This window comes from Artibeus jamaicensis, unplaced genomic scaffold (assembly GCF_021234435.1).
Source record: "Artibeus jamaicensis isolate MK-2021 breed Jamaican fruit bat unplaced genomic scaffold, CSHL_Jam_final scaffold_916, whole genome shotgun sequence".
Taxonomy (NCBI): Eukaryota; Metazoa; Chordata; class Mammalia; order Chiroptera; family Phyllostomidae; genus Artibeus; species Artibeus jamaicensis.
Genome location: NW_026522059.1, coordinates 12,822,472 through 12,849,544, shown reverse-complemented (window position 1 = coordinate 12,849,544; position 27,073 = coordinate 12,822,472). Strand labels below are relative to the sequence as shown.

At 43.9% G+C, this 27,073-nt stretch overlaps 1 protein-coding gene across 1 annotated transcript in view; it reads right to left on the bottom strand.

Annotated features, from left to right (window-relative positions):
- The window catches only part of SNTB1 (syntrophin beta 1), a 198,108-nt gene that overhangs the window by 63,395 nt on the left and 107,640 nt on the right, over nucleotides 1–27,073 (bottom strand). Inside the window, exon 3 of the mRNA XM_053661116.1 lies at nucleotides 601–808. Within this exon, the coding sequence (XP_053517091.1) occupies nucleotides 601–808 (208 nt within the window). The remainder of the gene's footprint in view (nucleotides 1–600; nucleotides 809–27,073) is intronic.

The following is a 27,073-nucleotide window of genomic DNA, read 5'->3' as shown; positions in this document are numbered from 1 at the left end:
CGTTCATCACCACGTGACCCTCCCCATTCCTGCCTGACACCATGCTGACATGCAGGGTCTGCTGGCTAAAGAATACAGATAAAATGTAAGATGATGTATGAAAAGAGTCAGCATGTAATTGTTGCCCAACGAAATCCTTGCTGATGTTATTACTGCTGTTATTTGTAAATGTATCTGTATTATTAACAAGCAGGTTCAGCAAAACCCACACAAACTCTTTTAAGCAACAGTTTCAACTTCCTTACCTCCTAAGGCAGTAATAGCTCTGCTGCAAGTTTGAGTTATTTTCCCTGCCCTTCATAGGCAGATGTGAAAATCAAACTATCCATCCATTTGCTCACTCACTCATTGATTCATTTGTTCCATGAACAATTAGTGATCACCTACCATTGGTCACATATTGAAGTATATGTGGGGAAATCGAAGTTGATTAAGACACAGCCCCTGTAAAATGCAAACCTGTTGGATATGGACGAGAAATCTAAACACACTGGGGATGAGAGAGTCAGCCTATAGAATGAGGTGGCCGACCTCAGTGGTTGCTACAAGTGCTGGGGACACGCTGGGGAAATGACGATTACAGGGGAACATCTTCCTTACCTTCTCTGCGAGCCAGCCAAGATGTCTGATCTCTCGGCTCCCGGCAATGCCTGTCTTCCCCAGCTGCTCTCTGACCTCGGCAATCACTCGGGTGAGCAGGTCACTGACGTTGGAATGGATGGCACTGAACCAGGCCTGGGCGGTGGCTGAGTCCTTGCTCCTCAGGATCACCGTGTGCTTCGCATCTGGAGAGTGGATTTCAAGCTGCCTAGAGAAGCAGAGAGAGGGGGGTGTTGATTTTCTGGCCAATCACGCTTCTCCCAGTCCTGGGCCACAAAAGTTAATAATTTACTACGATTTTTAGACTTGGTCACTTTCACATGGTTTATCTTAATGGTCTCATCATTCAGTCACTCATCCATTCATCCACAAGTATTCACTAAGGGCCCAGGTATTAGTGCAGGTACTGAAAGCATAGCTGTCCAAGCACCATATCACCTGAAATAAGGATGTCTGGTTTTCCTGTTATTGAGCTGGAGGGTTGATTAGTAGTTTCATATCAAGACTTCCAAACCGTGAACTGATACTAATTTCCCTTACCTCTCAATCCACAAGAGTATTTTAATCATATACTCTCATAGGCTTTCTGCTGCTGGCAGAAAACAGATTGGAATGTCTAGCCACATACTTAATCTACTGCTGTGTTAATTGTATGTTAGGGTCAAAGATGATCAAGCTTTGCCTTCCATAAGAAACCTGCCTGTGGGTTGTGTACCTACCGCTTAGTGCTCAGACGTCTAGTGAAGAAGTGAAACAGCCTAGAAGGGGAGTAACAATGGGAAGGCGTGTGCACCAGGAATGCGACATTTAAAATGAAACTCTGAAGCTTAAACCAGAACTCCGACTGCATCGCCAGAGAGAGAGGGGGAGATCTGAACGCCGTAACTGTGGCAACAGGAGGAAATTCTAGACAGGTACTTTTCGTGTTTAATATTTTATTTTCAAGTACTTATAGATAAACATGGCATTTATCTGTAAAATAGCACAGAGGTCTAACTATGTATGCCCTTTCATGCAGTGTCTCTGGATAATGGTTATATTTTATGCAACCGTAATACAGTAACAAACCCAGGAAGCTGATCTGGGTGCGGTGTAAGCGTGTATTTCTGGACCATTTTACCGTGTGTAGCTCCTTGTAACCCCCACCACGATCAAGGAACAGAACTATTCCATCACCACTAAGTTCCCCCTCCAGCTACCAGCACTCCCCTCCCCGCCGCCCTCCCAAATCCCTGGCAACCACAAACCTGTTCTCAACGTCTATAATTTTTAGTTCAGAGAGAAAAAAAAACATCTTATTCATCCATGTGTATATATAAATAAATACCATTTATTCATTCTTGTTTGCATTAGGAAGATATAGGGATGAGGAAATTTGACACTGAGTAAAATGATCCATTTATTCATTTCCTTTCATCCCTTAATAATTAGGCTACTCTTCCTTGAACATTTACTCTATGCCAGGCAATGTTTAAATATTTTAATATTATTTTATGTAACTTCCCAAATACCCCTCTGACTGATACTACTACTACCATTTAACAGAAGGAAGAACAGAAATTTGGAGGGAGGAAATTGGTGAGGTGGTTTGATTACTGTATTACGCCGTCTCTCCTTTAGACTGGAAGAGCAGGCGCCGTCTTCTGCGGCTGTGCAAAATCCTCATCACCAGCAAACAAGACCCAAATTGTCCCATTTAGCTCCCAACTTCCAAAATAACAATTTGGCAGATCACCTGAAAATGAGAAGTCCCAAGTAACTTGGCCTCATTTCCATTTGAAACCAAACTTTTAGAGTGAGTAAATCTTTGTGCCCATAGACTCAAATTGTAGGGGAAAAAATGATGTAGGGATTGGAATGTCTCTAGGGGAGTTTTAGCAGTAATTAGCCTTTTTTTTTTGTAAAAAATTTACAAAACAAATCTCACTGAGACTCCAAAGTCTTTATGTGATGAAATGGGATTCTTTAAATGACATTTGTCCTCATCCAGGAGAAAAATGTCATTCCTCCGAGGCACTTTTCAAAGAAATGGGCCATCCATCTGGGGCGAGTCCTCCTCCCCTCCCGAAGTTACTTAGTGCAGTTGAATGGCCAAACCCAAACTGGGATTCTCAAAAAGTATTAACAAGAGTTCAATTTGCTTTTCAAATGATTCGATCAGTATCTATAGTTCCAGGAATTTGAAACAGGCAAATATTTCTTTTACAGTATTTTCTTTTGAAAACCTGGATCTGTTTGTAAAGACACAACAGCTTGGGAAGCAGCCCCTCCCCAGACATCTCTCATACTCAAACAACTGCTGTCAGCAAAAAAGAAAAAAAAGTCTTTGTTGGGCTGCCAGTGTGCCCCTGGGGAAAAGCCAGCTTGTAAACAGAGGTGCAGGTTAGGGAAGATTTCTGAAAACATTTGCCATTATTATTAAGTTTAAGTATGATTTTAAGTGTAATGTAGATAGAAACATACACAAATTGTAGTATACAGCTCAAATGTATTTTTGCAAAGGGAACAGATTCATGTAACCAGTACTCAGATCAAGAACTAGAATATTACAAGCACCCCCAGAGTCCCCTTCACATCCCCTTTCCAGTTAATTATATTTCAACATAATCACTATTAGAATCTGTCACCATGGATCACTTCTGTGTCAGGCAAGATGCATGAGATTTTGTTTGCTTGTTTTCATTTGTTGTCATTGCCTGCAGCATGGTGAGGACCTTGGACAATTTCTGAGGCCAAGTTTGAGTACCAGGCCCAGTGCTTTTTAGGGGTGCTTCTCAGTGTGGTCCCAGACCAGATGCGGCGGCAAGGCATCACCTGGGAACTTAATAGAAATGCCGATTCTTGGTTCCCACCCTGAACCCACTGAATGAGGAAATCTAGGGGTGAGGACCAGCCATAGACCTCCAGGTGCATCTGTTGCAGGTTAGAGAAAGCTTGCTCTGCTAGTTCATGAGTACAAGGCTGAGCTAGGCTGTCTGCCAGGTTCCCAGTGGCTGAGGGGCCTAGGCTGACCCCCCCACAGGTGAACTGACCAACCTGCATTCGGTCTCCGAAGAAGAACACTGAGGACACAGAACAGAGAGACCTGTGGCTTTTTATGGTAAAAAAAAAGCATGAGTTTATATTCAAACATATTCTTTAGAAACCCTTGAATAGTGTTTTTTATAGAACATTTAATTAAATACAGATGCTTGATTCCATCCCAGACCCGCTGAGTAAGAATTTTTAGAGAGTGAGGCCCATATGTATACATTAAATGTTCCACCAATTATATAGATTAAGGGCCACAGCGACCCCTCTGAGTCCAAGTTCTAACCCTGTACAGATATCTGCATACAGGTGATCGTCACCAGAAGGGCCACATAACAGGGGCCTTGGAGAGTGCATTCGTAATGCACTGCTGAGTAACAAATGTCCCCAGAATTAAGTGGCTTAAAACTGCACATGTTTGTTATCTCAGATGAGTCTCTGTGTCACGAACTTCCGGGTGGCTGAGCTGGGGGGTCTGGCTCGGGGGCTCTCTGTTCATCTGCAGGCAGGTCATCAACATGCTGCTCAGCTGAGGATCCACTTCCCAGGTGGGGTCACGTGGCTGTCAGTAGGAGGTCTCAGTCCTTGTCACACAGGCTTCTCTAGTGGCTGCTCGAGCCCGTTCATGACGGATGTGACAGCTGTTTTCCCCAGAGAGCAAGAAGGACCCACTGTTCCCTTTTTGACCCGGTCTCCAAAGTCACACACCACCACTTCTAGTTCATTGTTTTAGTTTTAAGTGAGTCACCAAGTCCAATGCACGCTTACAAGGAGGAGAGTTAGGCTTCGCTTCTTGAAAGAAAGGGAATCAAAGAAGTTGGGGACATATCTTTTTTTAAACCTATGTATATATATATTTTAATATTAATTTTAGAGAGGAAGGGAGGGAGAAAGAGAAGGAGAGAAACAAACACCGATGTCAGAGAGAAACCTCGATCAGTTGCCTCCTGCATGCATGCCAACCGGGGACCGAACCTGCAACCCAGGCATGTGCCCTGATTGGGAATCACACCGATGACCTTTCACTTTACAGGATGGTGCCCAGCCAACCAAACTGCCACACCAGTCAGGGCTGAAGATTTAGCTTAGAACCATCCTAGAGAGGCTTTAAATGAAGTTCCATTCTGGAAAGAGTTTGTGCCAAATGTAAAGGGGGAGCGTAGCGTTCAGGACTGTTAACTAGAGGCCTATAAAAAGTCTAGATTCAGGTGAAGATGATTCTTTCTTTCTGAACCACAGCGCTCAGTTATAAAACGAGACAGACTGTGGACCCAGACACAGGGGTCAATGACGACAGGAGGGATGAGAAGGACATGTCATTGACAGCATATGGGAGCAGCATGAAGCCATCAAAAATAAGGATGGGTTAAGAACTGCTGGCTGGTCTGGCACAGAGAATATATCTTTATTTTGTGCAAGGAATAAATTAAGAACTCGGCAGTCTACATTCACTTTATCCTCACCCCTAAAAAAACCCAAGGGGAAGAAGTAAGAGGAACATAAACTTTTCCTTTTAACACCAATGAGCTCTACTATCTAAAGCAAACAGTAAGTACCGGGTAGCAGCAACGTCCCCAGAACTTCTGAGTGACAACTGAAGTTTCTAGACAAGGTCAAGTGGTAATTTTATGTATATAATCTTAGCATATTACCAAGCAAAAATCTGAAATGCAGACACTTTAGCCTAATGTGTCATTTAAACCAGTGCAATACACTCTTTAGGGCATGAAGGCAGACACAGAGAAAGGAACTCCGTGCCCAGCCTGGCTGTGCAGTGGTTCCTCCAGCAGGAGGAACCTCCAGCCTTGCCAATTAAAAGCCCATGTGCCAGGAGGTAGTTTTTAAGCACAGGAATTTGGGGATTCAGTCTGACTCTAAACCTTGTTGTCTATGAAGCCACAGGAAAGCTATTTAATCTCGCTAAGCCTCAATTTCTTTATCTGTAAAATGGTGTAATACACTTGCCTCTCAAAATTATCGGAAAGACTAAATGAGATAATATGTGCACGAGATGTTACAGGGCCAAGCTGACCTTGATTGATTCTGGTTTCCATTCTAGTTTACAAGGAATAGTCTTCCTAAACGTGTACAGTAAAATGGTAGTGGGCCAACAAGGTGGGGAGAGTACACTGGGGTGGGCTCTGGTTCAAATGTTTTTCAGAGTACGTGGACTTGGGGGATCATGCAAACCCCAGGGAAAATGAAACAGTTATACAAGGACTATTTCTAATCCCCGGGAATGGAAAACACCACCTGGAGGGAGATAGGAGAGTCTTCTGTGTATCTTTCTCCACTGGGACAAACCTGGTCATATGTTGCCCCTTATTCCACCTACCTGTTTGTTTTTACCTAAAAGAGCTATGAGAAGCTCATGTCAGAGGCACACACTGGTAGGAGTTGTGGCCGTCCCTACAGTGACAACCACCGATTGAAGTCCCTTTGCTCACTCAGTGGCCTGAGCAAACCAGTGACTAAGGGGAAGAAAGAAGATGGGAAATTGTTTCATCCTTGTAAAGTCCATTGCTGACAACTAGCCCAAAAGAACCCTTTTGAATCATCAGATAGTTCATGTAACTCATCCTTTTAAAAAGGTAGTTTCAACGTCAATCACTTCAATTTGTGAAAGTACGGAAGGAAATGAAAATAAGGAAGTGAAGTAAAAAGAGGGGCACAAGTAGGAGGGAGAAGAAAAGGAAAATAAAAACTCAAGGGCGGAAGGATACCTGAGTGCTGTGTGAAAAAACACCGTGGCTCGGGGTTGGAAGGCAATACGGTCAGGGAACCAACAGTGTTTAATACCGTGGAAGTGAAAGTACCACATCCTCGATGTAAAAGAGATCTGTATAAATAAGTGCTTGGAAACGTGGAGACGATGCTGGGGAGGACATTGGGTGACTGGAGGACGAGATCAGAAGGGAGACTCACTGTCTGACTTTGTATCCTCGGGCTTTTGTTCTGTGGGTACCCGTCGTGTATGCTCTGTATTTGGACAGAAGAGGCATGGGAGGAGGTGGGGAGGGAGGAGGCGGAGCAGCAGAGCTGGCCTGTGGGTTAAAATAGCCTTGTCTCAAGGCCAAGCTCTGTCATTTATAAACTATGCTGTCTTGTGGACACCTGCGGAGAGCTGCCGGCCCAGGTTTCACTCCTCCCTTTGCTAGTCACAGGCCTCACCCCTGTCCTCAGTCTGTGTGGTTTGGGAGCCCGGCCGTTTGAGGGGCGTGGGCGATTTAATCTGGGCCGTGGAGACCCAGGCCCAGGGTTTCTGTAGGAATCACTGTTAAGGAGACTTTCATTTTTCTCATTATATGAACGGAGGGTCAGATAAAATCTTGGACCTACTGATAGCAATCTTGCCGTCAAGAGGGGAGAAAAGGAGACCTGAGAGAGGACAGACCTGGACCTGGAGTTCCTATCTGACTGACGCTCTGTGTATTTTTGCATTTTGCTCCTACCTTCCTTTTTTGGCTTAAGCCTGTTTAGGTTGGGTTATTGTCAAGTACAACTAAAAGTCCTGACTCATACACTGACCACAAATAGGTCACTTAATTTCTATGAGCCTCGAGCTTTTCTTTATCATCTATAAAATAGGAATGTTGATGATGACGATGATGAAGAAAGTGATATTGATGATTATAATGAAGGTGGATAATAATAATAGCCCTCACAGGTTGCCAGAGCGTCCAATGAGATCATAGTTGTGAAAGTGCTTTGTGACTCGTAAATCTTGATGTTAGTAGCTGTCATTTATGCTTTTAACGTTTTAAGACTCTCATGCTGGCTCAGTCTCTGGGAAAAGAAATATTAAGGAGTACAATGCTTTCGTGTTATGTTTCATATTTATTGAGGCTCTCTCTTAGCTATGCTATTAGCAAAGAGACAAGGCATGCATATCGAAACAGCAAATCCCAGTAAATCTTCTGGGTTACAAATTAAAGTTGGAAACCTGCGGCGACTTCTTCACACATGCACATAAAGACAGGCTGTGTCTGCGAGTATTCCAGAAGACTCACAGGTGTTCGGCATGTGTGGGGTGCACAGAGGCAAGTGGCATGTGTGGTCCCTGTCCCCAAGATGCTCCCCATGTATAGTAGGTTGAATAGTATCCCTGCCCCCTCTTGTGATTGATTCAGAAATAGAATGTTTGCAGAAATAATTAAAGGATGGCAGTGAGATCCTTTTCTCATTAATCTACCTGCTGGACTAGGGTGGGTCCTAAATCCGATGAAAGAATCATTATAAGAGACAGAAAAGACACACAGACCCAGAGAAGGTGACCATGTGAAGACGGAGGTAGAGACTGGAGTGTTGTCTCCACGGGCCACCGAATGCCACAGATCCACTGACCACCAGAAGCCAGGAGGGAGGGAGGGCGTGGTTCCCCCATCAGACTCTCCAGAAAGAACCAGTCCTGCCAACAGCTTGATCTTAGGCTTCCAGCCTCCAAAATTGAAATAGAATACATTTCTGTTGTTCCAAGCTTTCCAGTGTTGCCCACTTTGATATGGAAATCCTAGAAAACGAATATACCATGTAACTGTCTTCCTGTGCACAACTCAGTGGGGACTGCGTGGATGTTTAAAATGCACAGGTGCAGCAGGTAACTTCCCAGATGCAGGTCCCTTAGAACTGTGGCGACCACCCTGTCATTGCAATGCAGGTTGGAGTTAAAAAGGCTTCTCCTTGGCAAATACAACACAACACAACAAAACAACACAACAAAACAAAAAGCTTATTCTCACCTACATTCAATTCTGAAACCCAGAAAGAAAAAGGAACCTTTCCGAAATGAGGGGCACAAATACGGCACCTGGGGGCACACTGGCCTGTTGTGGGCCTCTGCTCAGTAATCAGAGTACCTCCCACTACCTTCTTGGCATAAAAAAACATCTAGACAACTTCCTTGCCAGCTGATGAGTCCTATATTTCTGGAACTGAGCAAGAGGAGAGAGAGAGAGAGAGAAGGAGGGAGGGAGAGAAGAAGGGAGGGAGCGAAGGAGCAATAAAGTCAGGCAGGCTGATTGGAGCTATTTTCAGCAGGCCAGGCTTTTATAACTCCTATTTTGTTCCCCAGTTGAACTGACCACTGCTTGATGAATTGTGTTTATCTGTAGTTCAGCGATAAAGTTCCCTTTTAATTCCCCGCTGAATAGAAATATTTAGGGCAATGCCACAGCTGTGTTTATTCTCACACTCCACCGCGGTTATGTAAATACTGCCTATGGAACTATTTCTGATAAAGGCAGATACCCACCCCGAGGAATCACACGCTCACTCTAGATGTTTGCCAAGATGAGCAGCCTCCCTCCAGCTTGGCACGGTGCGTGAATGATATCACAGCTTCTCAGAGACCGTTTGGCAAACCTCACAATAAAAAAGTAATTTTCCTCCTCTCTCACTTTCTCAAAGGCTCCCACTGAGCCAAGTAATATTTCCCAGCATTCCCCACTCCCCCTGTTTAGAACCCGGGGCTGCCACAGAAAACTGGAAGCCTCCTACCACAAAATTCATAACTGAGACAAAACTGGCAACCCGGCAACAAAGGTTTCAAGTGACCTTGCCTTCCAGTGGGGGGTTGGAGGAAACACAGAGAAAAGCAGTCGGGAGGACGGGGTCTGTGGGCTTAGGGTAACCAGGGGGAATCAGAGGGATCATTGCAGTTACTTCCATTGCCACAAATCGGTGATTCCTACCAGGGATAAAAACCACCTCCCTGCAGACAACGAGAGGGCATGCCATTAGCGGTGGCCGTCTCTGAATAATGGGATTTAGAGGTATTTTAATTTCCACCTTTCTGTAATTTTCCATTTTCTTGCCACGTAATCAGAGGACTGTCAGGAAAAAAGTTTCCTGCAGAAAATGAATGTGTGCACACCTTTTGCAGTAACGTCATTAGCAAAACAATTCACAAGGAAAAATATTCTCATGTGAAAATGACAACACTAATGAAGTTGGTTCTTTTTAAAAGCCCCAAATTGGTCGTAACTGAGAGATTTTCCAAGAAAGAGGTGGCAGTCACAATATTCACAGATGACTGCTGGTCCCGCGAGGGCGTAAATGCCACCACGGCATGGGCTCGGTTCACTTTTCTCATATTCTTACCTCCATCCTATGAGGCGAATGGTTTTAATGTGCCTACCTCAAAGATAAGAAGAAGGTGCCCCAGAAGGGCTGGCTTGTCCAACATCCCAGTCAACAAGAGGCAAAGCTGGGCCCTGGCCAGGTAGCTCACTTGATTAGAGCATCGTCCAGATGCACCAGGGTTGCAGGTTCGATCTCCAGTCAGGGCACACACGAGAAGCAGCCAATGAATGTGTAAGTGGAACAACAAATCAGTGTTTCTCTCTCTCTCTCAAGTCAATTAAAAAAACAAAGAGGCAAAGCTGAAACTGAAACCCAAGTTCATGTGACTCTATGCCTGTGTTTTCATCATTGTGTTCTATTTAGTAGGATGTTCGTGAAGTGTGGTGTGTTCAGGAGCAAGGAATGTCATTGATGTCAATTGCTGCTCAATGTCTTTCAACATCCTCCCTGTGTATTTGGGAAGTTTCCCAAACTCTGAGTTGAGCTTCCCCAAGAAGCCAGAATGCACGTTCTCAGTCTCCCAGGCTGCTAGGGTGCAGAGCCACTCACCAAAAATGGCAATCACGACAGAGGCAATGTAGAGAAAAAAGTGCATAGGGAATCCATCTTCTATTACATACAGTGGTGGAAGCGTCCAGCTCTTCATGGCTGCAGCGACAGAGCTTGGCCGCTCCCAAGTTGTTGCTGGTGCAAACTGAGGCAGCTGTGTGGGCTCTGGTTAAATTGTGGAAACAGTGGTGTTTGTTTTCCTAGAACACCCCTCACAATGCGATTGGGTGTGCAGCTTCTTAGCCTAGCTCTCTGAAGTGTTCAGAGAATAAGCGAGTATCCTAGTATTCTTATTTAGACCTGATTCTGCTACCTGAAACTCCCGTCCCCAGCTAAGAACAGAGGTTTGGGAGTCTGGTTGCTGTGATGGGAGCTAATGAGGCCATCTAAGGAATGGATCAAGTGTGAGCAGTTAGTGGAAAAGCAGCCAGAGAAGGTGCTTTGCTGTTTTTCTCAAAATCTCATTTCAAAAGCGGGTCATGCGTGACATAGTATTCCGCTCAGCTCCGAGGGGACCTGACAATATCTCTCATATTGGCCAGGTTTCAGTTTTTCAGTAACACATACATTTACAAAATATGTGAAGAATTTCAGCATGTTAGCCTTTCCTAGGGGACTAACATTGTTATCAAAGTTCTAGAAGAGTCAGCTAATATCAAACTAGAGAAAACATTTTGCCTTTCCACTGTGCACTTTATTGGCACCTCACAAACCATTCTGTGGTTTGACCTTGTTCAACCCATGCTCTTTTGAAAAGCTATCTAAATGTACAAGGTGCTATGTAGGTCAAATAAATGTACATTTGTCTCCAGAATCTTGGTACCATACATTGACAAATAAATAATCTATTCATCGTCCAATCCAGAGTGGGGCACTAGAGTGTGAAGACCTTTTTCCGCTCCTATCATTTGGGGTGAGGGTTGTCAGACTGAGCAGATGAAAATGTAGGGTGCCCAGTTAAATCTGAGTTTCAGATAAATGATGAATAGTTTTTAGTGTATGTCCTGTGTAATATCTCATGGTAAAAATGGTATAAAGTAAGGGATTAGAAAAATGCAGAGAAAATAAAACTGATAGGACCTCCTGATGGATTAGCTATGAGGGATGGGGAACTGAATAAATGACAGTGCCAACTACTGGGACAAAAGACTGAAAATGGTTCAGGGTTGTCAAGAAACACTGTGAGTTTGTGTAAGTCCCTCCATCCTCATGCAGGCATCTTGTTAGGACCTCGACTCATAATGTAGACATATGTCAGCTGCTCCTCAACCATCTGCTGATTCTATGGCTGTGTGTGTCTTCCTGGCCTCAACATCTTCCCATTAACATGGGTTGGATGACCAGATCATCCTTGATGTCTCCTGTCCTCAGCTCCCAGATCCCGTTCCGTCTCCAAGTGTTTGCACTATTCCCATGGGAGTATCTCCCATTGAGAAGAGACAGCAAGACTTTAATTACCGAGTTTTCTCAGTGGAGCTGGGACAGTCACTTACCTGGGTGGAACATAAGTGTTTATTTTGTTGGCCAACCTTGACTGGCAGTGGTTGCCTGAACTGATGTTTTGAACAGTAGCCTGAATCTTGTTCTAGGCCTAGCAGGGCAAATGTCATCATCATTGACTGGTGTCAGCCAAGGGCTGGGGTGTGCAAACTGGCGGCACTCATGATATCTATTTGACATTTCTAGACAGTATTTTGACATGTGGCTCTCCAGAAACTAGGCTGCCCCTACTTCTGATTGCCCCCCCTTTGGAGAGAGCCCTGGCTTTTGGTCATCTGGTAATTTCTCTTATAAGACTTATCCTTTTGTAGTTTCTCCCCCCCCCCCCCCACTAGACTGTGAACTTGAGGGCAGGATGTGTGCCAGAATCATCTTCATTTCACCCCCTTTGCCTAACATGCAGGGAGGAAAAACTCGGTATTATTTGCTGGACTTAGTGAATGGATGACTCTGTCTACCACTGACAGCTTGTTCCACTGCCACAGTGTCCTCTCTCTCTAGTCAAAGTTCCAAAACTGCCTCCCTTTATGTTTTTGTCTTTCCTTTACTACAGGTTAACCCTTTCACTCTTGCATAATGGCATTTAATTCTGTGGTGCAAAGTACATCAGTTCTAAGTGATCAACATGGTATATTAAATAAGTCAAACATGTTTTTATATCCTATGAGAAGGCTAGTTTCCATGGATGATGTTCCATAGTGGTCAACTAAGAAATGCTTATTTTAGTTTGTTTTAGACAACTTGCCATACACAATTTTTCTTGGGCTAAAATAATTAATTTGTGATCTAGTGAGCCTTATCCAGATTAGAAATAAAAGTGTGAAAAACATGCCTTGCCAATATGAAAAACAGGGTAAAAAAAAGATAAAGACAGAATTAAAGCAAATAGGAACATGAATCTGAAGTACCAATGCCTGAGAGGTAGGAAGAGCAGCGCATGCCATCCAACTGTTACATCAGAGTTTCGTGTCAAATACCAAGATTTATCTGTCTGACCCACTTACAAAATTGTAAGATGCCTTCTCACGCCTTCACTCCTGAAATATTTTTCAAGGTCCTGGTCCCTGCTAGGCGTGGCACAGGAGGAGAAGGGAAATTCAGGACAAATATATATGGTTCTTGTCATCACTGAGATTATAGTCCAGGAATCTTGGACTAGCCCACGCTTTCTTAAGTATTCAGATCATATGAGAAATTCCTACCATGAGAGAATAATTTATATCTGTTTCAGGGGCAGAAACTCTTCAGTTAAATTCTCAATGAATGACTGAAGCAATAATTTGTCACGTGAAGTCGGCAGTTGCTCACACATAGGGACAATGCTTCACCAGTGCCATAATGTCACTCTTTCAGTTTTCATTTCTACTAAGGTTTTCTTTTCAGGGAGGAGAAAAAGGGGCAAACAATGGCAAAGGAATCGTATCTCTAAGACGGTTATGTAAAGAAAGGTGGGAGCCCTCACGTGAAGCCCTCAGTGTCTTCTAACAAGGAACATCGACTATCGCCATCTAGCAGAGAAGAGGACCCGGAGAGGAGACGTGGACTGGATGAGACGAGAAGAATCTGAAGAGGTTCTATGACACGAAAGGCCCAGAGTTAGTCGGGGAACTGTGTGCAGAAAGTGGAAAAGGCCACAGGCAGTTTCAGTCCGCGTGGAAGAACTAAGTATAGAGGAAATGCTGAAACCAGAATTAGCCTAGTTAAGTGTACGAACAAATGAATGATCAAAGGATTAGCAGGAAGGAATTTAGAGGTCATTGTATCCAACCACTCATTTCAAAGATGGAAAATGAACTTCTGGAGAGAAGGGATTGAGACCAGGTCATAGAATCCAGGCTGCTTCACAGCCATGTTTACCCGAGTTCAGAGAATGGGGACAGAGTGGAAAATTATGGTGCGTTGGAAGCCAACTTAACTTTCTTTATAACTTTCCGGAGGGCTGGTCCTGAATGTGGAGCTAGTAGCTCTCTCTGAATTTGAAATACTCATGCTAGTATTTTGTAGAGATCTCAGAGTCAAGGTATTTGTGCAAATGACAGCTTCATAATTATTTTCTCTGTGAAGCCTTTGCTCAAAGGCGCTTTCACCTCTTTTGTAGATAGTGATAATCATTTTCATTACTTGCAGGATTTAAACAAGCACAAACAAATAAATCGGCTCCCCACAAAATTGCTGTTTTTAACATCTCTACATCTGAACAATCTAGACAAGTTTTAAATTGTCATGCAATCCTGTACTGGTTGCAAAAGAGGGCAAAAATCAGAATAATGCAAATGTCCTTCCCTACTTGTAAAAGGTCACACTACAGGAAATTCAATCTTCCGCCTCCTTGTAACGAATGCCAAGAGGCCTGACCAGTTGGGAAGACGGCCTATCTCTCTGCCAAGCAGCAAAGCTGTGGGTTAGATTTATCTTGTTTTGACTTTATTAGTTCTATTTTTTTTAAGAAAAAAAAAAAAACATAGCCCTGGCTGATGTGGCTCAATGGGTTGATTGCCCACCTGCAAACCAAAGGGCCGCCAGGTGGATTCCCAGTCAGGGCACATGCCTGGATTGCAGGCCAGGTTCCCAGTGGGGGCACGTGAGAGGCAACCACACATTGATGTTTCTCTCCCTCTCTTTCTCCCTCCCTTCCCTTCTCTAAAAATAAATAAATAAAATATTTAAAAAATAAACAGAGAAAATATGCATTAAAATATTGGAACTGGAAATTTGTTATAAAGGAAGGAAGGTCACTCAAGGCTTTCTACTTCGTGACATGGAGGTGGAGGGATGGGGGGAGGGGAGCGGGAGGGGGTGCGGGGAATGTTGTGACTCCTGTGCTTGTTGCCAGGGAGACCTGTGCTCCTGGGCCGGTCAGATGCCTGCCTCTGCCTCACAGCATCACAAACATTTGTTTCCTCCCAATGTGCCTGTCAGTTGATTCAACTTTACGTCCAGCTTTGCATACTTGGGCAATGTGCACAAGGGCTGCTTACCAATTAGCCTGGATGGTTTTACCAAGACTTCAATCTACCTCCTCCAAAAAAAGAAACCAAAAGCAGCCAGATTTGGGGGTGGGTGGGGCGAGTACAGATAACCTAAACCACACATGAATCATTCTTTCAAAACATTTATTGAATGCCTGCTCGCTGCCAGGCAGTCTGCTCGGTGGTAGGGACAGAGTCCAACAACACAGCCATGGCCTTCAAGGAGCTTATTGTCCACGGGGCTGAAGGAGGATTCGTGGCAGGCAAAGAACCCACTCACGCCATCCACATAGCGGAGTTGTTAGTGTGCTCTGCACGGAGGCAGTTGGCCTCAGGCCAGCCCCTGGCTCTGAGCCGAGCGGCCTTGAGCAGAGAACCGAACCTCTGCATTTCAGTTTCTTCATCCGCAAACAGGAGTGCACTGAGCTGTAACGAATACAATGCCTGGGACAGGGATGATCCTAAAGCTTACCTCGGAAGCAAGAGGATAAGTTGGCTAAACCTAAATAGAAGCCCAGAGACCATCCCAAGGAGAGAGGCGTTGCCTGGACAGATGCGGCCAACTACAGTGCACATTAAGGAACCTGCATGTGGGTCTTAATGGCCGAGAGGAAGTCCTGGGAAGGGGAGGCCAGGAAGTGAAGGCGCAGACAGGGAGCGAGTCTGAAGGACACTGCTGACAATTCAACCGAAGCAAGGAACAGGATTCGGCTTGTACTCGAGTGAGGTCATGCTGGGAAGTGGGACTGGAGGGGAGGGGACCGGCCAGGGCATCTCTGCAGTGATGTGGGTACTGCAGACATGCAAAAGAGAAAACATTTCAGATACAGATTGGATGACAGCAGAAGATGTGCCTTCTATTATGGCCATTTGTTTTCTGAACTAATACTTTGGGAAACTTCTCTCCAAATAATGAATTAAAAAAAAAAAAAACCACCCATGCATGAGTATAGGAGTCTGTTAGGCACTGGAGGGGTGGGGTACAAAGCTAAACTGAATGTAGTCCAAGCCATACACAACCTAGCAAGGGGGATGGAACCAAAATAATTACAACACGTGGCAGAAGCAGTGAGCCATTATAGAGGCAAGGCAGGCATGCTGCGTGCCAGGATCAGGACATATCCACAGGAAGGTGAGGGCGTTCGAGATGGGGCTTATGAGATAAAAGGAATTTTTACAGGTGGAGAATGGAGAGAGGACATTCCAGTCCACAGGACACCATGACCAGGGACAGAGAGGCACAAACTGAGGATGTTCAGGAATAGCAAACAGTTCAGTTTGCCTGGGAAGCTATCTCTGTAACTGCATTAACTTTTTAAAAACAGCGTTATTTAGGCATAACTGACATAATAAACATATTTTAAGTGTACACTAAGTTTAGACACATGTATGCCCATTGCGACTCTCCTTCCCTACCTTCCTTTAACTATAGTTTAGTTTGCATTGTCTAGAATTTTAATAATGAAATAAAACAATATATATTCCTATTCTCTGGTTTGTTCTATACAGCATAAGTATTTTAAGATTCTATCGTTCATTCCCTTTTATTGCTGAGTAGAATCCATTATACGCATATACCATCTATCTATTCACTACTTGATACATGTGTGGGTCGCCTCTAGTTTGGGGTTATTATAAAAATGTCATTATGAATACTTGTGTTTTTTATGTCCAGAGGGTTTTATTTCTCAAGTAAATAGCTAGGAGTGGAATTGTGGGTTCCTATCATGGATATATGTTTAATATTCAAAAAATTGCCAAACTGTGTATCAAAATGTTGGTACCATTTTTTTTTCATTCCCAATTGGCACTCTATGGAGGTTTTAATTCTTCCACATCCCTGTCAAAACTTGATATGATCAGTATTTTTCATTTTAGGCAGATTAATGTATGTGGTGGTATCTCATTGTGGTTTTAATTTGCATGTCTGTAATGACTAACGATGTGGAATGTTTTTTCATGTGTTTATTTCCTACCCATCTGTCTTCTATGGTTAAGTGTTTATATAAATTGTTGCCCCTTTAAAAGTTATATTATTGAGTTTAGAGAGTTTTTAATATATATTCTGAATACAAGTCCTTGATCAGATATATCAGATAAACAAACACCCATCTCGCTTCTGTTTTTATTCTCTTACATTTTCAATTAAAAAGAAAGAATACATTTTCAATTTTAATGAAATCCAATTGATCAATTTTTCCTTTGTGGACTGTACTTCTGCTGCTGTACCTAGAACATCTGCCTGACACAAAGTCACGGGTGTTTTGGCCTGTATTCTCTTCTAGCAGCTTTATACTTTCTTGCTGGATAAAGGCTGTACATTTAAGTTGATGATGCATTTGAAGTAACTTTTTCACATCATGGGAAGTATAGGTTTAAGTTCAGTTTTTGCATTTTGTCCCATTTTTACAGTAAGACATGTCAAGAAGACGACCCCTTCACCTCTGAATTGTCTTTGCACTTCTCTTGAAAAACAGTTGTTCATTTACCTGTGAGTCCATTTCCAGACTCCCTATTATGTTCCATTGATAAGTTCATCCTCAGTACTCCACTGTTTTGTTTTTTTTAATTTCATTGTTGTTCAAGTCTAGTTGTCTGCATTTTCCCCCCACCCCGGCCAACCCCACTTTGTTGATCACTGTAACTTTATAAAAAGTCATGAATGAAGCTATGTTTGTCCTCCAGTTTTGCTTTTTTTGAAGTCATTTGGCCCTTGTAGGTCCTTCGCATTTCTGTGTGAGTTTTAGAGTCAGTTCGCCAACTTGCACAGGAAATCCTGCTAACATTCTGCTTGGTATGACATTGTGTCTACACATCAATCAGAAGAGAGTTTCCATCTTAACAGTACAGGCTCATTCTTTTCTCTATATCTGTACTTGGCAGGTTTCTTTAAAATTTTTTTCTTCTTTTAGTGCCGGGAAGATATCACTTGACTATCTTCTCATGTGCATTGCTCCTAATGAAACAAAACAGAACAAAACGGATGCTGCCGTGGTCTGCTCAGGCTGCCGTCACCGAGTGCCACAAACTGGATGGCCTGTAAACAACCAAAATTTCTTCCTTACTGTTCTGGAACCAGGGGAGTACAAGATCGAGGCAGCAGCAGATTCCATATCTGGTGAGGACCCTCCATCTGGTTCACGAATGGCCACCTCCTTGCTGTGTCCTCACATGGCAAAAGGGGCCGGAAGCTTTTTAACATCTCTTTTATAAGGACAGTGATCCCATTCATAATGGTTCCACCCTCACGACCGAATCGCCTCCCAGAGGTCCCGCCTGCTAACACCATCACACTGGGGATAGGCATCAACGTGAGAATTTGGGGACAGGGGACCCAAACATTTAGTCTACAGTAGCTGCCTTGTCTTTGTTCCTCTATACAACGTGTCATTTTTCTTTGGCAGCTTTTATGATTTTCTTTTTTACTGCTGGTGTTGGGCAATTTGACGATAATGTGCCTTGGAGACACTTTCTCGGAGTGTCACATATATAGGCTTTATTGAGCTTCTGCGGAGCTATGGGTTAATAGATTTTTTAAAAATCAATTTAGACAATTCTGAACCATTATTTCTTCCAACAGTTTTTGTCCTCTGCCTGCTTTGAGGACCCAGCGATAGGTATATTAGGTGGCCTGAACTTGGACCATAGTTCACTGATCCTCTGGTCATTTCTTTAAAAAAATTATCCTTCCTCTCCCTCTTTCACTGTGGGTAGTTTCTCTGACTAGGTCTCCTTTCCTATCAACCCCATCCAGTGTGGTTTTCATTTCACACATTGTAGTTTTCAGCTATGAGTATAATTTACATATTTTTATATCTTCCTTATGTTTAACTTTTGGAACATATGGAATACAGTGGAAGTAACTATTTTAATGTCCTTGTTGGCTAATGCTGACATCATGTCATTTTTGGATCAGTTTCAGTTGATTGGTTTTCCTCTTCATAATGAATCCTATTTTCCTAGTTCTTTGCATGCCTGGTAAATTTTTGGTAGATTCCAGATATAGTGAATTTTACCTCGTTGAGTGCTGAGTAGTTTTATGTTCTCAAGAGATTTCTTCCCCTGCCCCCCAGGGCATAGTTAAGTTACTTGAAAAACATTTGGTTTTTCCAGGGGTTGCTTTTCAGATTTGCTAGGCAGGACCGGGGGGCTCCGCGTCCAGGGTGGATTCTGTCCCTCTGCTGAGGACACGCCCTCAGTGTACTCTACCCAATGTCCTGTGAATCCTGACAGTTTCAGGTCCCACAGGCAGAACAGGTGTTATTCCTGGCCCTCTGTGAGTGCTGAGCAATGCTCTCTCTCACCTTCAGGGTCATCTCTTCCTGGCCTGTCTTACTTTCCTTGCACACATGCGCTGTACTCAGCTGCACTCGGGATTCGCTTCAGATCCACCACATTCTCTCTGTGCAGTGTCCCCACTTCCCCTCTCCACTGGATGCCAGCTGGACTCTCAGCTCTGTCTTCCCTGCTCAGGGAGGGAAGGGGCTCTCTCTTCTCATGCCAAGGCCTGAACATTCTCTCAAAGCATCTTAGGGGTTGCCTGGTTTGTTTCCCACCTCTCAGGAATCACTGCCTAATGCCCCAGGCCTTGAGCATGTATTTTGCCTGTTGTTTGGTTGTTTCAGGTGGGAGGGTAAATCTAGTTCCTGTTATCCCACCTTGGTCAGAATGGAAGTCTTGTACCTTGCCTTTCAAGATGTGTATCTTTAAGATATAGTCTTTTCAGCCTTGTAGACTTTGTTATGAAGGCATTATGACCTTCGCTATCCTCAATGTACTAAGTGACAAGTTAGATTGTACTTGCTTCAGGTCAGTGCTAAGGCATTTATTGAGCAGCTACTATATCATGTGCCCAGCACCGCGTACGAAAATGAACCAGCTGCCAAAGGTGTCTGGCCTCCTGGCATCACTTCACCGACACAGTGAAGGACTTTGGAAGGCACCAATAACAGGGCTTGAACATTATCCATGCCTTTAATATTCCCTCCTTGTTTCAGGCCCCTGTCAACACCACCACTAACTTTGCATCAAGGACAGCTGGAGGAAATAAGCCTCTCAAGTCACATGATTTTACCCATTGTGAACAGCCTTAGGCTTAGACTCAGGGGCAGAAGTTGAAACTCTAGAGCAGGGGTCCCCAACCTCCCTCCTCCTGGTCTAGTCCATGGACACGGCTCTCACTGCCACCTGAGCTCCACTTTCTGTCTCCTCCCTACCACCCCAGTCCAAGGAAAAATCGTCTTCCCCAGAACCAGTCCCCCGTGCCAAAAAGGCTGGGGACCGCTGCTCTACAGGGCAATAGTTAATGCTGATGAGCTGCTGACTTCTCTGTTTCATGCTCTTACTTTACTCTCATAACCACGATAGAAAGTTGGCTCTACTTCAGCCAGGAGAAAATGAAGCCTCGAACGGCTCCAGCCTAGACCCTGGGGGGACGAAGCAGGCTGGAGTAGGGGGACAAGGTGATGGCATTCAGGGTTATGTATATATAACCATCTCCACAGGGCTTCTCATTTGGAGATGAGCATTTCATAAATGTTATTGGAAGCAGTATGCTGACCTTACGTGAGTTGGAGCAGCTGACATTTTACCTGGATCTGAGCCAGGGTTGGTGCTACTCTAAATGAGAAACCAGTTATTCCATCTGCACCGAAGGAGCTTTTCCTGATCATTTGTTAAAGCTTTTCTTTCCAAAGGGACTGAGTGAATATCATTAATTTCACCACCACCGTTCCCTCCTTAATAAATTCTGCACACGTGTGGATTCACGAGGAAATGAATTTCATCTCTAGAAAAACAAAGGAAAAAGGACATTCAGCTAGAGCATGAGAGATTAGTTTGTTGAAAGCCTAGTGATCTAGTCAAAATGAAAATTCCTCTCAAGCTGTAATGGGATGAATCATATTAAAATGCAGGTTCTGGTTCTGCAGACCTGGAGTGGGTCCTGAGAGTCCAGTTTTCAGAGCCCCCCAGGTAATTCTGCCACCACAGGCATCCCTGGCTCACAGGTTTGAGTAGCAAGGAGCTGGAAGACATCAAGTCTTCCTTTCATTCACATCTCATTTTGCTACTAAGTCCCTGGTGTAACCTGAGAACCCTTCTCAATTGAGCTTCAGTTTACTACCAGTATAAACTGTTCTCTAAGGTTCCTTCCAGCTCTTAAAAATGTATCATGTTCTTGAAGGGTAGGTCTAACTCCCTTGTACTCATGAATGCACCCATTCTATCAGCAGCCATGTATGGACTGCCTACTATTATGGGCCCGACACCGAATAAGGTACTGGCCGATTAAGTGTGTGCCAGGTCAAACCCCTGCACTAAGAAATTAGTTTGGAGAGAAAATCGGGCAGTGACAACGTGATGCCATGTGTGCGGCAAAGCTGCTGAACAGTGGTTGTTAGGAGGACACAGAGGTCTGACCCTCTGTGTTTTGGATGCCAGGAAGGAGGTGTGTGCCTCCCTGGGCCAGTCCTGGGACTGTTGACCCTCAAATCCATTCTTATACTTTCCCTGACTTTGCTCGATATGACGGGGGCATCATTACTTGAGACTTCTGTGCCACGTGGCTTCCGTCCATAGGAGCCGCTGGAGGATCTTGGAGGGCAGGAGGAAGGGAAATCCCCTGGTGGCTTCTCAGCTCTCCCTTCACCATCATGACTAACTCCCTATATTCAAATCGCTCGGTTTAAAATGCCAGAGCAGTCTGTTTTCCTGGTTGGACTCCGATGGAAATGCTTGTGCAGGCTGGGTTTTGATTTCCTGTGATTGTAAGCCTTCCTCTCTGCTTGGGTTATGTAGGGCAGCACAGGGACAGCTGGACAATCAATCTGGAGCAGCGCGTGCTCTGTCAGATTCCCAGAAGTGACAGTACTTGGGCCCCTCTAGTTCCAATAGGACTACGGCTCCGAGGCCTCCTGGGGAGGGAGAGCCGCTGACTCTCCCAAGGCCAACCCCAGGGCCAGCCCTCCTCCCACCAGCCCCTCTGCCCTTGAGGACTAGCAAGTCTAACAGGACTGTAACAGCAGTAGGAGCACTGGCCACTGAAAGCAAGGAAAGTACTTGGAGCTCATCGCAATATTAAACTTTGCAGCTCTTACAAATAGGCCGACAGAGGTCACAGTTCTGGTTCCCCTGGAAAAAAATGAATATGCTGCAATGTGGTCAGAGTTAAAGGATATATTTTTCTCATAAATGGTGCCTCATGGCTTTTGAAACCTAATCTACTGACTGAGGCAATCACTGTAAAGAAGGACTTTTTTCATCTGGGGACCAGGAGTATCTTGGGAAATTTCCAAGGCACCACAAGGATCACTGTTACAGAAATTCTAAGCATCTGTCTGGCTCTGCCAGTGGTAACGTGCAGACGGTGGGAATGCTGAATGAGAGGGCTGAGAAGCTCTTCTCCATCTCCGGGGGCTTCCTCGTGTTCCCTTCCCCTCGTCCACCCCTCAGTCCATTCGTCCATAGTATATATATTCATCCAGTGGGTATTTATTCATTGCCTACCTTGAGCGAGTCACTGGGCTTGGCAATGGGGATTAGATCTATACTGTGGTATCAAATTATCTTGAAGTCTCAGTCATCTAACATAACCAAACTTTATGAAAAGAAAGCGGACATTTGCTATACGTCCAGGAATGATCTGAGGTAGGCGGGGTATGGGATCTGTTCCATTAGGTCACTCAAGGAGCCAGGCTTAAGGAAGCTCCACCAGTTTGTAGTTGTACCTCCAAGAAAATCTGTGTCCATTTCTGACTCAATCCAGAAGTGCCCACATTATTTCTGCTTATGTTATAACAGCCAGAACTAGTCACAAGGCTCAACATTATTAAGGAAGGCCTGACATTCAAGGGAACAAGTGAATATTTGGTGAGTGCTACTATTTCTGTTACTATAATGTGTTTCCAGAACTCTACAAAACTGATCCAGTATGGGAGGTACTATTGTTTGCCACAGTAGTCCAAAGCATACCAAAGCACAGAGTTTCCTTTAAGCTCCTGAGTCTGTACAGGTGAAGGGAGAGTAACAAGCATTTTTTGAGCTCCTACTATGTAGCCAACACTTTGTATGACAGATACTGTAAATTGACTTATTCAGTCTCACTGCATTCTTTTTATGATGTTAATGCTTAAAGAACAATCCATCTTTCCAGAATCCCTTGCAGCTATGTTTCTGGAGTCATATTAGGTTGGAATACATACATGTGGTTCCCATGAGATTTGGAAGGTAGAGGTGAAAAGGAGGACACACTCCTAATGTTTTGACTATTACTGCTGGCAAGCAAGGCTGTCAGTGTCAAAAAAAAAAAATGTCAATGGCACCTGGCTTGAAGCATCATTGCCCAATCATCAGCTTTCCAAGTGTCAACAGGCAGTTACAAGGCGCCAGCACCCTCATCACAGTCTCTTGGTTTTGGGTTTCACTGTGCTGGCATTGTATACTTTGAAGAGTTCCAATGGCAACCTCCTGCTTCTCCACTTTCTGGTTATATCAGTTTCATAGAGTTCTGAGGATCATTAATGGAGACCCAACCTATAGTCTTCCTGTTTTTGTGTAAGCAACTAATTGCATTTTATTGCATTTGGCTTTATTACACTCCATAAATATTGCATTTTTTAATGAATTGAAGGCAAGACCTTCCACCAGCAAAAAGATCATAAATTGCATTATTGCAGTACACACTTTATTGAGGTGGTCTGCAACTGAGCGCATAATGTCTCTGAGGTGTGCCTGTATTGGATCCTTCTCTGCTTAAATTACCTACACTAGTGTCTACTTCTTTCACTATAATATGACTAACAACATTTGCTAAATACTATTATATTCACAGATTCTTCTAACTACTTTCCCTCTGAGGACTCGAAATTGTTGAAATGAGTGAACTTGTCCTTTTATGGAGTCTAGGTTTGATATAAAATAACTACAAGCATACATTTGTTTCAAGTCTCTTCTTCCAGCTTGAAATTCCATGTAAACAAAGCTCTACAATAAATTCTATTTTCTCAAAATTCAGAAAAAGCTTCATGTACACACACATCATTTTAAGAGGCATTTAATCTCTGTAACAACTCTGCAAAGTAGGTCATATTATGCTCATTTTATAGATGGATTAGCTGGGGCTTAGAAAGGTAAAATAAGTTGTCCAAGACCGCAAAGAACTAGGATTAAACCTAGGTCCTTCTGTTTTCAAAGCCACAAACTCTTTTCACTATGACATGCAGACTTCTCAAAGAACAAGCATTCATTCATTCTCAGTTGCTCTGAACATTGGTTTGTAAAGAAGGTTTGGTTAGTCCATTTAGCTCAAAGTTGATTATGTAGTAGTTAGGTTTTGTCTTCTCCACAGACATCAAAAGCTACAAACATCTGCTTCAAATGGTGTACTTCTCACCTTATGAAGGATTCAGAAAGAAAAGATGAATGGAACACAACTGAAGTTCTACAAACTAAAAAAAATGACTAAAACACAAGGTCTATAATACTGGTTGCACATACATAGCATGATTATAACTTTGTACACAGATACAATAGATTTGTGAAACCTGGAAACCTGATGCAAATTGACATCAGTGGGATCCTAAGATTATTACTCTATCAGCAGACATATTTTGGTTAGCATCCCTACTCTGGCTGGTGCATTTAGTTTTATCTGTCACTCCTTCTCTACCTATGTGACAGCAGGCTGGAGAATCCTGTCATCGAGACTGACTGGGGTATTTCTATAAAATGTATATGGCCTGTAGGAGTCTATACCTTCTTAGGGACTCAAGTCCGATCCCTGTCTTCCCTGGAGAAATTGATCTAAAGACACTATTGCAAGCTGACCCAGTTCTGCAAACCATCAGCTGCTACCGATGCGGTATCAGAAAAGTCACGCTGCAGTTTTTCTTTCATCTACCTGAACAGCTGTTTTATATTTTTCAACACAAAATTTTACCCAGGGCTTTCCCAGCAGTTAATAAAATTATCTAAAAAAGTTTTAACACATCTTCATAACACTGAAAGAATCCTTTGATAATCTCCTTACAGACAGATGTTACTGACTGATGGATTAATGAAAGGAAAGAGATTGCACTTGCTAAGTGCCTACTGTGTTCTAGGTATTAGGTGTGTTTCAGCTTAATTTTTAAAATGGTATATAGAGAGAGACACTATCACTCTCATTTTGTATATTAAAAACATGAGGTAAAAGATACGGTGGCAGAAGAAGACTAAATTCTGGGTGATGAGCACACAATGCAATATAAAGATGATGCATTATCATGCTGTACACTTGAAACTTATATAATCTTATTAACCAATGGCACTCCAATAAGTTTAATTTTTTAAAGATTTTATTTATTTATTTTTAGAGAGAGGGGAAGGGAGGAAGAGAGGGAGAGAAACATCAATGTGTGGTTGCCTCTCACATACCCCCTTCTGGGGACCTGGCCCGCAACCCAGGCATGTGCCCTGACCGGGAATTGAACCAGCGACCTTTTGGTTTGCAGGCGGGTACTCAATCCACTGAGCCACACCAGCCAGGGCAATTTAATAAATGTTTTTTAATTTGAAGAAGTTGAACCAATTAACTAAAGTCACCCAGACATAAGTAGAAAAGCTGGTAATAAAACCCAGGTTCACCTGGCCTCAAAGTCAATCATCTATTCACAGCTGCACAATGCAGCTATTAAAATTATTGCCAGAGAGCTTGAGAAAATAGCTCCAAGAATTCCAACTTCTGGATCTAATGTCGTTTCCAGGTAACATGAGAAAACATTTTCCAATCGCCTGAATATTTAATAATACGAGAAATGAAAACAAATTGCGGCCCTTGGCATTCACTGCGTGTTTCGTAACAGAGGAGGAGGAGGAGGAGAGGGTTTTGTCCTGGGGGGAGAAGCAGCAGCACGGTCCCAGTGAAAGTGCGTCCCCAAAGGGCAAGCGATTTGGCATTTCAGTTGAGAGCAAACGAACATTAAAAAGATTGTGCAGCCCAGCGTTTTCATTCCCAAGGTCAAGGGTTACTGCTCAAAGGTACCCCTTCCTCTGTCTGTCTGTTGCCTTTTTGTGGGTATTTCCCTTGTCAAAGCCAAGTTGGTACGGTAACAGCAGCACTCTTACCTATGCCTTCTCCAGGCGCCAGCTTGGTCCTCATGGGAGAAGACACCCCCTCTAGACCTCTGTCACTTTCAGAGGAGGGGGCAAAAATCCATCCTCAAGTCCACTTCTTAGCTGAGCTGCCTGTCCACTCCCCGCTGCCCTGCTCTTGAAGGGAATGAACTGTCTTTCTCTTTGAGCCCTTCAACGCCGCCCGTACATCCAGCTGGCATCATGGTGACTGGGAATTCTTGATTGTTTGGAAAAGATGTGCCTACTGGATGGGCACAACATCTTTTATTCAGCAGAAACCTGTACATATTGATTTGGGACCGTCCGTGGTGTTTTTCTCTGACAAGGTCAGGACACAAGGTGTTTAGGTTAACCACATCTTTCTCATAACTAGTTATCACTTGTCATAAACATGTCAGATCTATTTTCAAAGAGGCAGAATGTAGTTACACTTTTGTGATTTTTTTCTATTTCTGCCTCCAGAGTCGTTCTCTGCCCTTCTCTGCCTTGGTCTGTGCTCCAAGATGTCAAACTCTATGTACTAATCAATCAGACTCTGGCTCGCTGGTCTCTGGCTGCTGGTTGTATGTAGCCAGTCAGAAGCCTGGGCAGGAGATTCTAGGGCGAGACCACGGTTAGTTTCCCCGGGTTCCAGTCCTCACCAGGCTGCCATACTTGCTTCTCTCCTTCCTCAGTCCCAGGGTGGGAACAGCTTCCCGCCTCTCCTAAGCCCTGGGTTCATCCATTGTCAGCTCATTAACAGCCCGCTCTTCTGGAAACAGTGCCTTCAAGCCATAGTCCCCAGTTAACCCTTCAAAAATGCATACTGGTGGGGCCCTGACCAACATCACTGTATTTAGTGAGTGATTTCTGTGTGCTGTTCTAAGAGCTGTGGCAAATGCAAAAGAAAAACGAGCCATGCCACTGTCCTCACCAAGCTTGACAATTCAGCTAGGGACATAAAACCCTCGAAGGGAAGTTAATAATGTAACTCCCGATCCAGGCAGCATCTCCAAAGGTCCAAACTTGTCCTGAGCCTCTCCCCACCACCATGACCCTCAGGCCCCCCACTCGGGACGGTGTAATTATCTAGGGAATCGGGCCAGGTGTGTGGCTGACCTCGGCTCCATGTCCCCTGTTTCTTTACCCCTCTCAGCCCATTTTATCCCGAACTTCTGCAGAGTTTGTTTCCTAGAATCTCTCACGTTCTTCCAAGTTCTCTTTACTGTTACTGTCCTACTCCAGAGGAAGCC